This window comes from Stegostoma tigrinum, chromosome 9 (assembly GCF_030684315.1).
Source record: "Stegostoma tigrinum isolate sSteTig4 chromosome 9, sSteTig4.hap1, whole genome shotgun sequence".
NCBI lineage: Eukaryota > Metazoa > Chordata > Chondrichthyes > Orectolobiformes > Stegostomatidae > Stegostoma > Stegostoma tigrinum.
The window spans coordinates 26,075,403-26,087,752 of NC_081362.1; the positions used below are offsets into that span (position 1 = coordinate 26,075,403).

Consider the following 12,350-nt stretch of genomic DNA (forward strand, 5'->3'; position numbering starts at 1 on the left):
CAAAGACTTATACTGCTGCTCAACTCCTGTGCCAAGATCAGGATGGGCACTATAGACTTCTTGAACATTATAAGAGGAATACTGCAAGGCTGCACACTGTGGCCATTCCTTTTTCTCTTGGTCGTTGATTTCATTTGTGAGGAGAGTGATGGTGGGTGCAGACATAACCATCTGGTAGTAACAGCACGGATTGACTAATTAATAGAATGTGACCAGTGGTGTCTCAAAAGGATCTGAATTAAAACCTCAACTGCTCAATGAATGTAATAAAAGCCACATTTTCAAGCTTGCTGACGGAAGATAGGCAACATTGTAACCAGTGCAGCTGGTAGCATAAAGTTACAAAGAAATGTGGCAGATTGAGTGGACAAAACTAAGGAAAGAGGATTTCTATTTAGGCAAAATGGGATCATACATTTTGGAAAGTTTAGTACTTTATAAACAGTGAAAATTTCTAAACAATGGAGGTCCAAAGAGACTTAAGCATTCAGGTATATAGACCATTGAAATGGCATGAACAGGTACCAAAAGTTATAAAAAATGGTAATGAAGTGCTGACTTCTATTTTCAGAACTCAAATATTAAAGACTGGCAGCAATGCCACATCTAAACAGATAAGTCCTGGAGTATGGGAATTCTAGGCTCTATACCTTAGGAAGGACACATTGGTTTTGGAGGGCGTGTAGTTCAAGTTCATCGCAATGATACTTGGACTGTACGAATTAATTTACACAGAATTATCGCACAAACTAGGATTGCTTTTCCCATAATTTAGAAGGTTACGAATGTTTTGATTTCAGTTTTCAATGTATTAAGAGGAAAATAGGACTGATGGAAAGAAACTATCTACATTAGTTGGGTGTCTGAGACTAGTGACATAGCCTAAATCTTAAAGTTTTCAGTTTTTCAGAATTTCTCAAGTACCATCCCCAGGAAGTAAAATTAGTATTAATATGACCTCGTGCTTAGTTTCCTAATGTGTAAAAATTAGGCTTTCAGGAGTGAAGCTAGAAACGATTTTGACACAAAGAGATGTAGAAGTTTGGAATTTTTTTTGCTCATTTAAAAGATGCTACATCAATTACTAACATTACAAATAGATTTTTGTCAACCAACAGGATTAAGAGGGTTTACCAGACTGATTCCGGGTATGGTGGGACTGATGAATGAGGTGTTGAATTGATCAGGATCATGTTTGCTGGAGTTCAGAAGAATAAGGGGGGATCTCATAGAAACCTTCAAAATTCTAACAGGACTACACAGGGTCGATGCAGGAAGGATGTTCCCAGACCCAGGGTTAACAGCCTAAGGATATGAAGTAAACCATTTAGGGCTGACATGAGAAATTTGTTCACCCAGAGAGTGATGAGCCTGTGGAATTTACTACCACAGAAGGCAATCAAGACCAAAACATTGTATGTTTTGAAGAAGGAGTTGGAATTAACATTTGGAGCTAAAGGGTAAGGGGGAGCAAGTGAAAACAGGTTATTAAGTTTGATAATAAAATGTGAGGCTGGATGAACACAGCAGGCCCAGCAGCATCTCAGGAGCACAAAAGCTGACGTTTCGGGCCTAGACCCTTCATCAGAGAGGGGGATGGGGTGAGGGTTCTGGAATAAATAGGGAGAGAGGGGGAGGCGGACCGAAGATGGAAAGAAAAGAAGATAGGTGGAGAGGAGAGTATAGGTGGGGAGGTAGGGAGGGGATAGGTCAGTCCAGGGAAGACGGACAGGTCAAGGAGATGGGATGAGGTTAGTAGGTAGGAGATGGAGGTGCGGCTTGGGGTGGGAGGAAGGGATGGGTGAGAGGAAGAACAGTTTAGGGAGGCAGAGACAGGTTGGACTGGTTTTGGGATGCAGCGGGTGGAGGGGAAGAGCTGGGCTGGTTGTGTGGTGCAGTGGGGGGAGGGGACGAACTGGGCTGGTTTTGGGATGCGGTGGGGGAAGGGGAGATTTTGAAGCTGGTGAAGTCCACATTGATACCATTGGGCTGCAGGGTTCCCAAGCGGAATGTGAGTTGCTGTTCCTGCAACCTTCGGGTGGCATCATTGTAGCACTGCAGGAGGCCCATGATGGACATGTCATCTAAAGAATGGGAGGGGGAGTGGAAATGGTTTGCGACTGGGAGGTGCAGTTGTTTATTGCGAACCGAGCGGAGGTGTTCTGCAAAGCGGTTATTAAGTTTGATGTTCAGTTGTGACCATAAAGAATGGTGGAGCAGGATCGAAGGGCTGAATGTCCTAATTCTCTTATTTTCTATGTTTTGATGGATGGAATAATGGCAGGTAAACACAGTTAGATTGCAGATCGGCGACAATCTTATTGCCTGAAGGTGAAGCAAAGTCAAGATGCTTAATGGCCTATTCCTGTTCCTAATTAAGTGGTAAGCACTGTGCGGTATTATTAAGGCCAAAGTGAACTCCTGAGATAGTAGCAATTGGCAATGAGAAGCAGAAGCCCCAAGTCAGAGCTGTATCACCTTGAATTTGTCCAACCAAGTCTAACTGAGTTTTTTTGTTACTCCCAGAAGATCACATGGTTTTTGGGTGTGGTCCACATATAATGATAGATTAAAAACTCTCATTAGTTGCTTGAGGATTTATTGGGTATGTTTATAATACAGTCATCAGTGGCATTTCATAAATGGCATTTGGGATGAAGCTGCTAGTCTCAACACTGTGCATTTAACAATGGTAATCAAAATTGGTGCCAATAATGCTTTTATTTCCACCTCCTAGCTCAAAGTTGCTGAAACCAGTTCTAACTTCCTATCTGTTGACCGCATTGAATGAACTGAATAAAACGGGAACTATCACCTATTCAGTGAAGGCTCTGAAACATTCCCGAAATGTTACACACCACAAGCTTCACAAATATTAAAAGGAAGAATTTTTTCTCTGGTCTGTTACTTTTGTTATTTCAGAATATTCAAAAATCCAGAATCTTGTAAATAAGATGTTTTTAGTATTAACCTTTTTTTTCTTATGACCAACTGGACGAACTGGTGCTAAAACGCGTAAGTTGAGCAATGATGATTTTCATGTGATGGATCATAATTGACATAATAAAGTTACTGTACTAGGATACCATTTCATGCCAGCTGAATTTCTTGATGTTTAGGATTTCTCCTGAGGATACAGTTACGTGTGAAAGATTGTCTTAATTCTTTAAAATATTGTCGGAAATTTGTTGTCATGAAACAGTAAAGAATGGGGTCCAGAATGCAGTTGGTACACATCAGACACAGAGAGATATGATGAACATCATTGACAGTTTTTCTGAAAGCGCAGTCGTCAGATTTCCAGAAGTTGAGTACCAAAAGCGTCCAAAGCAGATGGATTAAATGATAAGGTAGAAACGAAACAATGAAGATGATCAGAACCATAAGCACCAACCGAAAAGCACGGGTCTTGAACTTATTTTGCGAAGTTCTCAATGTTTTCTGGTCAACAGACAGTGTTCGAAGGATGAGGACATTATTGGCAATGACCACGCCAAAACTACCGACGAAACCCAGCTCCATTAGCATATGTATAACTATTACTTGTGTTTTGGTGTTTTTTTCCTCATAACTTTCAAAACATCTTTCATTGCTGCTATTTGTTATGATGAGGTAATCTTTGTGATTGATTACAATCGGTAAAGAAAAACCAATTGTTAATGTCCAGATTAAAGCAGTTAAAACTAAGCCTCTCACAACCTGTCTCGACTGAACTACCTTTACCGGCTGTGAGACAGCACGATAACGAATAAAGCTGATGACAGCCAGCAAGAAGATAGTATTATAAGTGTTGATGTAGAACAGAGATCCCCATAGGCTGCACGCAAAGCTGGAGAAGATCCAGTTCCCTTCGCGATAATAGTAATCAATCCAGAAAGGAAGAAATATAACAAAGAGGAGATCAGCCACTGTTAGACTTATCATGTAGATTTTAGCTTCGGTCAGTTCTTTTTTGTTGCATAATAAAAAATAAAGTGCTGCGACGTTTTCCGGGACTCCCACAATAACAATAAAGCTGTAAAATGTTGCGGAAATCGTATAGATGACTTCAGATGTATCGTAAAATTGTTTCTTGTTGCAGGTTTCCAAATGTGTTGAGATAGTCATTTTAACCGGCGAAATGTACGATGTCACTAGATGCTAATACTTCTTAATAAACATTCATAGCTTTTATTTCAAGGGGAAAGTTTCAATTCACTTTCTAGAAGTTTCCAAAGATGGGCCGTCACTGTCTTGAAGTTTTGTTTTTCTGCATTGCAGACTTTAAAAACATAAAAAGCGATATTTCCGTGAAATTGACCCTCTGAAGAAATAAACGGTGCAATCCATTCCAAATTCACCATCAGCTCAATGCAGGCGCTTGCACTGTTCACTCTTATTACGGCTCCATGCAGAGAATTAGAGCTTCAATTATTTGACCTTTCTGTACAATTCTCGGTGGAAAGTAGAGCAGCACATTTTCGTTGTGGACAGCCCTGCGCTTCTCTGTTCTGTACAAATGAAGGAAGTCCGTGCTTGCGGGTCCGATTATCTGATTGGACATGACGTTCATTATTTAACATTCAGACACTTGAATGGTTACTACTGAGAAAACTGCGTAGTTTATCTCAAAGTTGCTGCTGACTCACTCGTTGATGAGTTTCTAATCTAGCAATCTTCAACTTTCTGACTTGTCACCGGATCTGAGATGATGTGGGAAGTTGGATATTTCATCAGTCAAAACTCAGCTTTTCAAAGTTTAAAAGACGCTCAGCCAGTCACACATACAATATCCATCACTTGTGCCTTTGTGCCGCTCCAAAATCTCTCATTAGAACCCCTTAACGCAAATATCTCTCCAAAGAATCCCATCAATCATTCAGAAATAACTAGGTATAGAGCTGGATGAACACAACAGGTCAAAGCAGCATCAGAGGAGCTGGGAGGCTGACGTTTCGGGCCTGGACCCTTTTTCTTCCGTACAGGCCCGAAACGTCAGCCTTCCTGCTCTTCTGATGCTGCTTTGACCTGCTGTGTTCATCCAGTTCTACACCTTGTTACCTGAGATTCTCCACCATCGGCAGTTCCCCATCAATCATTCATTTGTGTCGAATTATTGCTTCTGCATCTGAACTTAAGTAGACACATTCTGAAATGCACATTTTCTTGCTCCTACAGTTACATTCATTGTTCCATGTTGGATGTTGCGCTCCACATTTCCTGTGGTGTGATATAGTCCAATTCATAGTGTGGTGTTTATTGCTTCTCTTTGTCACTGCTGAGAACACCAATTCTACGACGACCCTCTTACAGTCGTAGAATCATAGAGTCATACAGCATGGAAACAGACTCTTTGGACTAACTCGTCCATGCCAATCAGATTTCCGAAACTGAACTAGACCCATTTGCCTGTGTTTAGCCTAGACCCCTTTAAACTTTTCCCATTCCTGGCTATGCTGATCTTGACTAGATCTGATTACCGTCTCAACGCCTGATACCCCTGACGTAATCTGACTCGCTTCTGACCTGATATCCCTCCCAACTCAACTTGGCCAACTCTAACTACCCTCAACACTCAGATTAGGCAGCTAGTCAATCTACCCTTCTCAACCAATCTAATCATGACTAGCTGCCTGACCTGATCTATCTCCCAAACTGAATAACACTCAATCACTGTATACAACCGGAATGACAAACGAAGCACAGCTGAACGGTGGAACAGTTGCGACTAGTGGCCCAGGGATGCGACAGGCTGAATCATGACCTGACAATGATACTGCCAGAGCATTTAATACAGCAACCTCAATAGTTAATTAGCTACCGTAGACCAAAAATTCTAAATCCTAAATTCACAGCTTAAGAACATTTTAGAAATGAAAGGAGATGAATGATTCAAGATGTCCAATTAGGTATAGACCAAGATATGATAGGAAAATTTCAGGGCGTGTCTACTGTACGAGAGGATCATACAGACATTATTAACAAATTAATTAGGATGGGTAAAAACATTTCAGATGTGCGAGTAGGGATAATGTTTGCAGTACCAATGGGTCATGAGTAATTGAACAAACTGACAATTTGAGACTAAATCGTGAGGATATGATTCCTTTATGAATAGCAAATGCGCATGACACAATCTTGATTTGGTCAGTTACCATCTCAGAGGTTTAAAGCAGATGTATATGGAACTGCTGTTGAATGCATAGAAAGTTGTTGATGGGCATTGTCTTGATTATATCTGGCAAATAGGGGTGTGGTTTGTAATCAGTTATATTTCTGACCTTCAAGAGGTTTGAATCGCTCCCAACCTCTGGTTCTGGGCACTGACATATTACTTAGGGTGTAATGAAGAGACAGTAGACAGGTGTTATGGGGCAAAAGAAACTTAGCCTTTATTTACGTGAAAAAATGTAATAACAATGCAAGAAATAGATAATTCAACAAGTTAAGGAAATTAACACAATTGATATACAGGAACCAGTAGTATTTTAAGCTATGCAATTAATTATATTACCACTTAGAATCACAACTAAATGCTGCAACACAGAAAAGACATCAGTATTTAAATACACTATTAATCAGAATTCCTGCTTGTAGAGTCCCAATGCACTGATACTACACACCTCCCACTCCTAATTATGTTGGAGTTTTGGGGTCTCGGAATTGATGCTCACCACTCAGAAGATGCTTTTGAAGTTTGCCATGCAGTTTTGGCTTGCTGTCCCTGCAGCGTGGTTGAGGACTTGGAGCTGCGCAATCCTTTCAGTTTGGGTTGTGACTGCTGATGTGGTTGGGCGTGTATTGGATCTGTCAGTTAAGTACCTAGTTTTCTCTGTTTTCCGCAGGTTTGGCGAGCCCGGTTTTCACCTCCAGTTGTGTCGGGGGAGTATGGTGTCGGTTAAGTTGGTTGTTGCTTCAGGTTATCAGTCTGTGTTCCTGATGGTCGTGGTCGGTTGTTGAGGTTCTTGTCATTAGTGTCCTCGGTCTGAAAATACAAAAGCTGTTTGTTCAGAAGGTGGTTCGGCCTGTTCCGTTGCAGATCTCTTGATGGCTTCCCCTTCTTGGGTGTTCTTTGTTCCAGTGGTGCTGTTGGTTCGGCTTTTCAGTTCGGCCTCTTGATTCGGCTTCTTTTGGGGCTTGGTTCAGAAGCTGCTCAGATGAGATTGGGGCTGACAGTTACACTGACTATGAGCTCCGTTATGCCTGCTCCAAATCTGTAGACTCATTGTTCGGTTGATGTTCTTTTTGAGATTATTTGGCTTTCAGATTGCTAGATTTTTAATGTTGGATGCCGAGGTCTTTCACATCATCTCTCTACGCTTCTTTCTGTCTGAGCTGTGTAGCCAGAGGTGCAAAGGCCACCTCAGGGCTAGATTCTTTTGGTTTTGAGATGATTGCTTCAGAGAGGAGATATTTTGTTTATTGCTTGCAGAATCAGCACAGTTTTGTAAAAGTTTTTTTAAAATTCCACGGCTCTGTCCGAAGTCGAGGGTTCTGCCCTAACGGAGGGGCAGCATTTCGAAAGTCTGTGCATTCAAATAAGCCTATTACCTGGCGTCGTGTGACTTCTGACGGGATCTATCAGGGCATTGTATAGTGTAGAAAACATTAGGGTAATTAGAGGAAATCATGATGTAAAATATCATAATATACCACTATACAGAGTAGAGATAGAGTGCAGCGTGGTTAGTAAAGCTCTAAATGGATGTGTAGAAGCAATCGCAGTAGTATGCCCTCATCCAATAAACGTAAAAGAGGCAATATGCAGGTTGAATGCGTCAACTAATTGTACCAGGGAGACTATATGGGCAGTAAGGAGCCAACATATGTCACATTCATGGGTAATGGGAGATACTGCATTACTACATAGCAGCAGGAGTTTCAATACAGGAACAACTGATTATGCTATACTCAGTACACTGACACTCTCAGATGTTGGCAAGAACAGGGAAAGTAGAACGGGTTAAAATATATAAAAGAACAGTTAAAATTCATGCTGTAGAAAGCATAAAAGACAACCTGACACCATACCCAAATCGTCCTCCTATATTATCACATTTTTGCCCATATACCTTACCCTAATATGCAATGAGACACAATGAGCGTCTAGGATATACGACACATTTCAGTAGACTCAAGCCTTCACCAATGACATTGAACATGTAGATACTGTCATCTGGTTGGAGAATCTATGGAAGTAGGGAACAGATGTACCCATGAATTTGAATAGTCTCCCATACACTTATTATTGCTCAACTACATACATTTTATATTTAAAATACCTGTTTATTGCACTAGGAGGTCACAAAGAAAATGATAATTGGCATTTAGAAATTGGGGAGACAGGCTGATAGATCAGACACCTGCCTTAAAAGGCTGAGCAGTGCTGATTGTCTGACTCAATACCTCTACGAATCTAAGCTGGATATCTGGCTGGTATCAGTGGGCAGTGGCATATAGAAAGAAAGGACAACACCACTATATGGCTATGTAAGGCTTAGGCCAAGGACCAAAAGGAGATACTGTTAGAGCAACTTTGGACAGTCAGGCTTAAAAAGAGATTTTTGTAGTAGAAATAAGTAGAATATTTCAATTAACAAATCTTATGTCAGACAAATCTTTTGTGTCCTGCAGTTTAGTGTCAGCAGGAATTTATATGCAATGCTGTACAAATAATATTAACAAAAATATTCTAGAGAGACCTTGGTGTCAGGAGAAATTTAGATACAAGGAAGTGACGGACACTGATATGGAATGGAGCAAAAAATCTCTGATAAGATTAACTGTTCCCTGAGTAGGTGAAGGAGACATTCACAACATTAACTTATGACCTGGAATGGACAACCTTAGGTGTTCATTAAGCAAGATTAGAATTTGGATAATGAGACATTTATGTGATCAAAAGTGTATAAAGGTACTCAATTTTTCTGCTTCCTTCAGATTCTTACTGGAATAACTGGAGTGATAGGCAGCATCTCCCATTACCCATGAATGTGACATATGTTGGCTCTTTACTGCGCATATAGTCTCCCTGGTATAATCAGTTGATGCATTCAATTTGCGTGTTGCCTCTTTTACATTTATTGGATGAGGGCATACTACTGCGATTGCTTCTACACATCCATCTAGTGCTTTACTAACTACACTGCACTCCATCTCTATCCTGTGTTACTTGAATATAATCGTCGTAAACCTGTGCTCAGACTCTGATGTTTGGTTATTAGAAGTTACAATACATAGGTATGAGAGAGAGCTGGCTAATGTTGTTTGCAAGTTTAAGCTAATGAGGGTAAAAGTACATAAAAAAACTAAAAGCACCATGTTCCACTATAAAACCAAAATCTCAGTGAGAACCGTTCATCTGTGGCTAATGAGGAAGTAAGGGATGGCCAAGAATGGTGTTAGTTTAAGAGACTGTACAGTAGAATTGTAATAAGCCCGCGGACTGGAAAGTTTTAAACACCAACAAAGAACAACCAAAAGCTTGTCACAAAATTACAAATACTGTAATCTTGATAAGTTGATTTTTTTTTTAGAAAAAAACAGCATCAAGACCAGAAATGCTACTGGACTTGTCACATAAATGCAGTGGCTACAAAAGCAGGTCAGAGGCTAGGAATATTGTGGCAAGTATCTTATCTCCTGACTCCTCAAAGCCTGTCCATCATCTACAAGGCATAACTCAGGAGTGTGATGGAATACTCCCGGGTTACCTGGATGGGTGCAGCTCCAACATTTTCAAGAATCTTGACATCCAGGGCAAAGCGGCCTGTTTAATAGGCATCACATCCACAAGTATCCATTCCCTCCATCATCAACAGTCAGTAGCAGCACAGTGTACTAGCTACAAGATGCACTGCAAAATTCACGAAAGGTCCTTGGTCAGTGCCTTCCAAATCCGTGACCACTTCCATTTAGAAGGACAAGGGCAGCAGATACATGGGAACACCACCACCTGCAAGTTCCCCTCCAAGCCAATCACCATCCTGACTTGGAAATATGTCACTGTCCTTTCACTGTTGATGGTTCAAAATCCTGGAATTCCCACCCTAAGGGGATTGTATGTCAACCTACAGCACATGTACTGCAGCAATTCAAGAGGGCAGCTCACCACCACCTTCTTAAGGGCACCTAGGACAGTCAAGAAAAGCTGGCCAGCCAATGGCAAACATATCCCACGAGTGAATAAAAAATGCCTGGAAACAATTTGCTGAGAGTTAAACAGATAGTTGAATTTTATATAAATTGCTGTTCTATTCACTTAAAAGAGAAAGTGAATTTGTTGGAGTTTAATAGAGATTAGAAATTTTAATTTTAGAGGAAACATTAACAATAAACATCCTGGGTGTTTTATAGATTTCTGAGTTTCATAGAAGACTGTTTTGATTTGAAGATAAATAAATGAAACATAGTCAGGCAATGATACTGTTGTTTGAATTTGGGATCATTTAAGTGAAAACAATGTGAGCATAATTTGTAGGTTACCTGATAAAATTTTACATTAATTAAAGTGAAGAACAAGCAAACATGTAGAATTTGTTTTAATTGTGATTACTTATACGTTAGCAGTCTGGGAATTGACAGTTCAACTATAGTGAATAAGTAATGTTAAAATGAATAGTAACGGGCTTCTATTATCATTGTTGGTTATCTGGGATGATAGAATGGAGATTGTGATGTTAATAAATGTAATGTTTGGATGAGAAAATAAAGCAGGGACAATTAAAATAATAAGGTCATGGAGGAATAAGATATCGTCTAATGGGGAAGTAAATGTTTCCAGAATGGTTTAAGCAATCATCAGGAAAGTTAAATATTCCTTTTCAATATGAATGTTTAAATGACATGAGAATTAGTTGAGTAGTTTTAAACTAACTTGGATCCAAACTGCTGTGACAAAGACAAAATAATGATTCTCTAAGAAAGAATGATTCTGTAACGAATAAATGAATAGAACATGTGAAGGCCTGGAATCAGATGAAATGTTTAATTCCTGAAAAGAATGCTATTATTACAGTTGACAGCAAAATTTCTTCAGTGCTCATGAATGAGGTAGGACGATAACTGGTAGGACGTACACATTGTATGAGAAAAGAGTAAGAGATAAAGTTAAGGGAAAACATAGTAGCAAATTGGGATTAAATATTATGGATAAGACTTGATATCTATTAAGTTTAGTAAGAGTCAGGAATTTGGTAATATTCTCTTGGTAATGATTGTGTCTTTGAAGGTATTAAGAGAACTGAACTGTAAATGATGTACTAATCATCATCTGAGGTATTGGAACCATGAAGAGAAAGGTAAGCAAAGAATCTGTGCTCCATATTCACATAGATTATTTAATCATATTGAATGATCACGCTAAGTCTAGAAAGAGCAACATGATATTGGGATTCCAATGCAAGTATTCAGACATGGTTGGACAAATGTGTCAGTCATATGGATTGACTAATGTGAAAATACTTGCCAATGAAAAAATGGGCTTTTATCATGTTCAGTTATTGGCACAATAAGGTTAAAGTGGTCAGATATAAGAAGGAATTTTCAGATGATCAAGGCATTAATACATACATCTTAGAGAAATTGGTTTTATAATAATTGGGATAAAATTTAATGCAAGAGTATGGAAGAACAGACGTAAGTTACAAAATAGAGAATTTGTGCATGATAGATACAAATTGTGCATAATGGAAAAATTGAATCTGGAGTTTTGGAACAGATTAAAGAGGGTTTGGAAATAATTATTGGAAGCAGGTTACTGTAGAGTTCTAGTTGCAAATTTGGGGCTTACAAACTTGATTGGCTAAACGTGGTGAATTAATATATTAATTAATTCACTAATATATTATGTGAGGAAGTAAATAGTGAAGCATTGAGAGCTTTGTGCTGGGTTTTATAGGATTGAGATATTTTTCAATAATTTTAATTTTGATTGAGTAAACAACTGATGAATTATATTCTGTTTAATTATGGTTAGTTGTAGAATAGTTTCTATAGCAAATGAACCACATTGCTGTTTTGTAGCTCAAGTTGATATAAATTTAAGCTAACACATGCAAGAATGTTTTGAGGAAAAAATGATTTCATTCAAATATATGGCTGTTGTTGGAATTGGCCTTAAAGGAGGAGATAACTGAATACTTGGAACAACAAAGCTCTATTCACCAGTGTCAGCATGGTTTCATGAAGCGCAAGTCGTGTTTGACGACCTAGCTAGAATTGTTTGAGAATGAAACTAGCAAAGTGGATAATGGTGATCTGGTGGATGTTATATCTGGACTTACCAAAGACATTTGACAAGGTGCCACATAATAGACTGATCTGGAAGATTAGGTCCTATGGGGGTGGAGGGGGGTAGTGTTAAGAATAGA

General features: G+C 39.3%; 1 protein-coding gene across 1 annotated transcript; it reads right to left on the reverse strand.

The window, feature by feature from the left end:
* Positions 1 to 2,941: 2,941 nt before the first annotated feature.
* On the reverse strand, positions 2,942 to 4,107 carry LOC125454837 (platelet-activating factor receptor-like). The gene has a single exon (XM_048536071.2). The coding sequence runs from the start codon at positions 4,105 to 4,107 to the stop codon at positions 3,091 to 3,093; it is 1,017 nt and encodes a 338-aa protein (XP_048392028.1). The 3' UTR covers positions 2,942 to 3,090.
* Between the last annotated feature and the right edge of the window lie 8,243 nt (positions 4,108 to 12,350).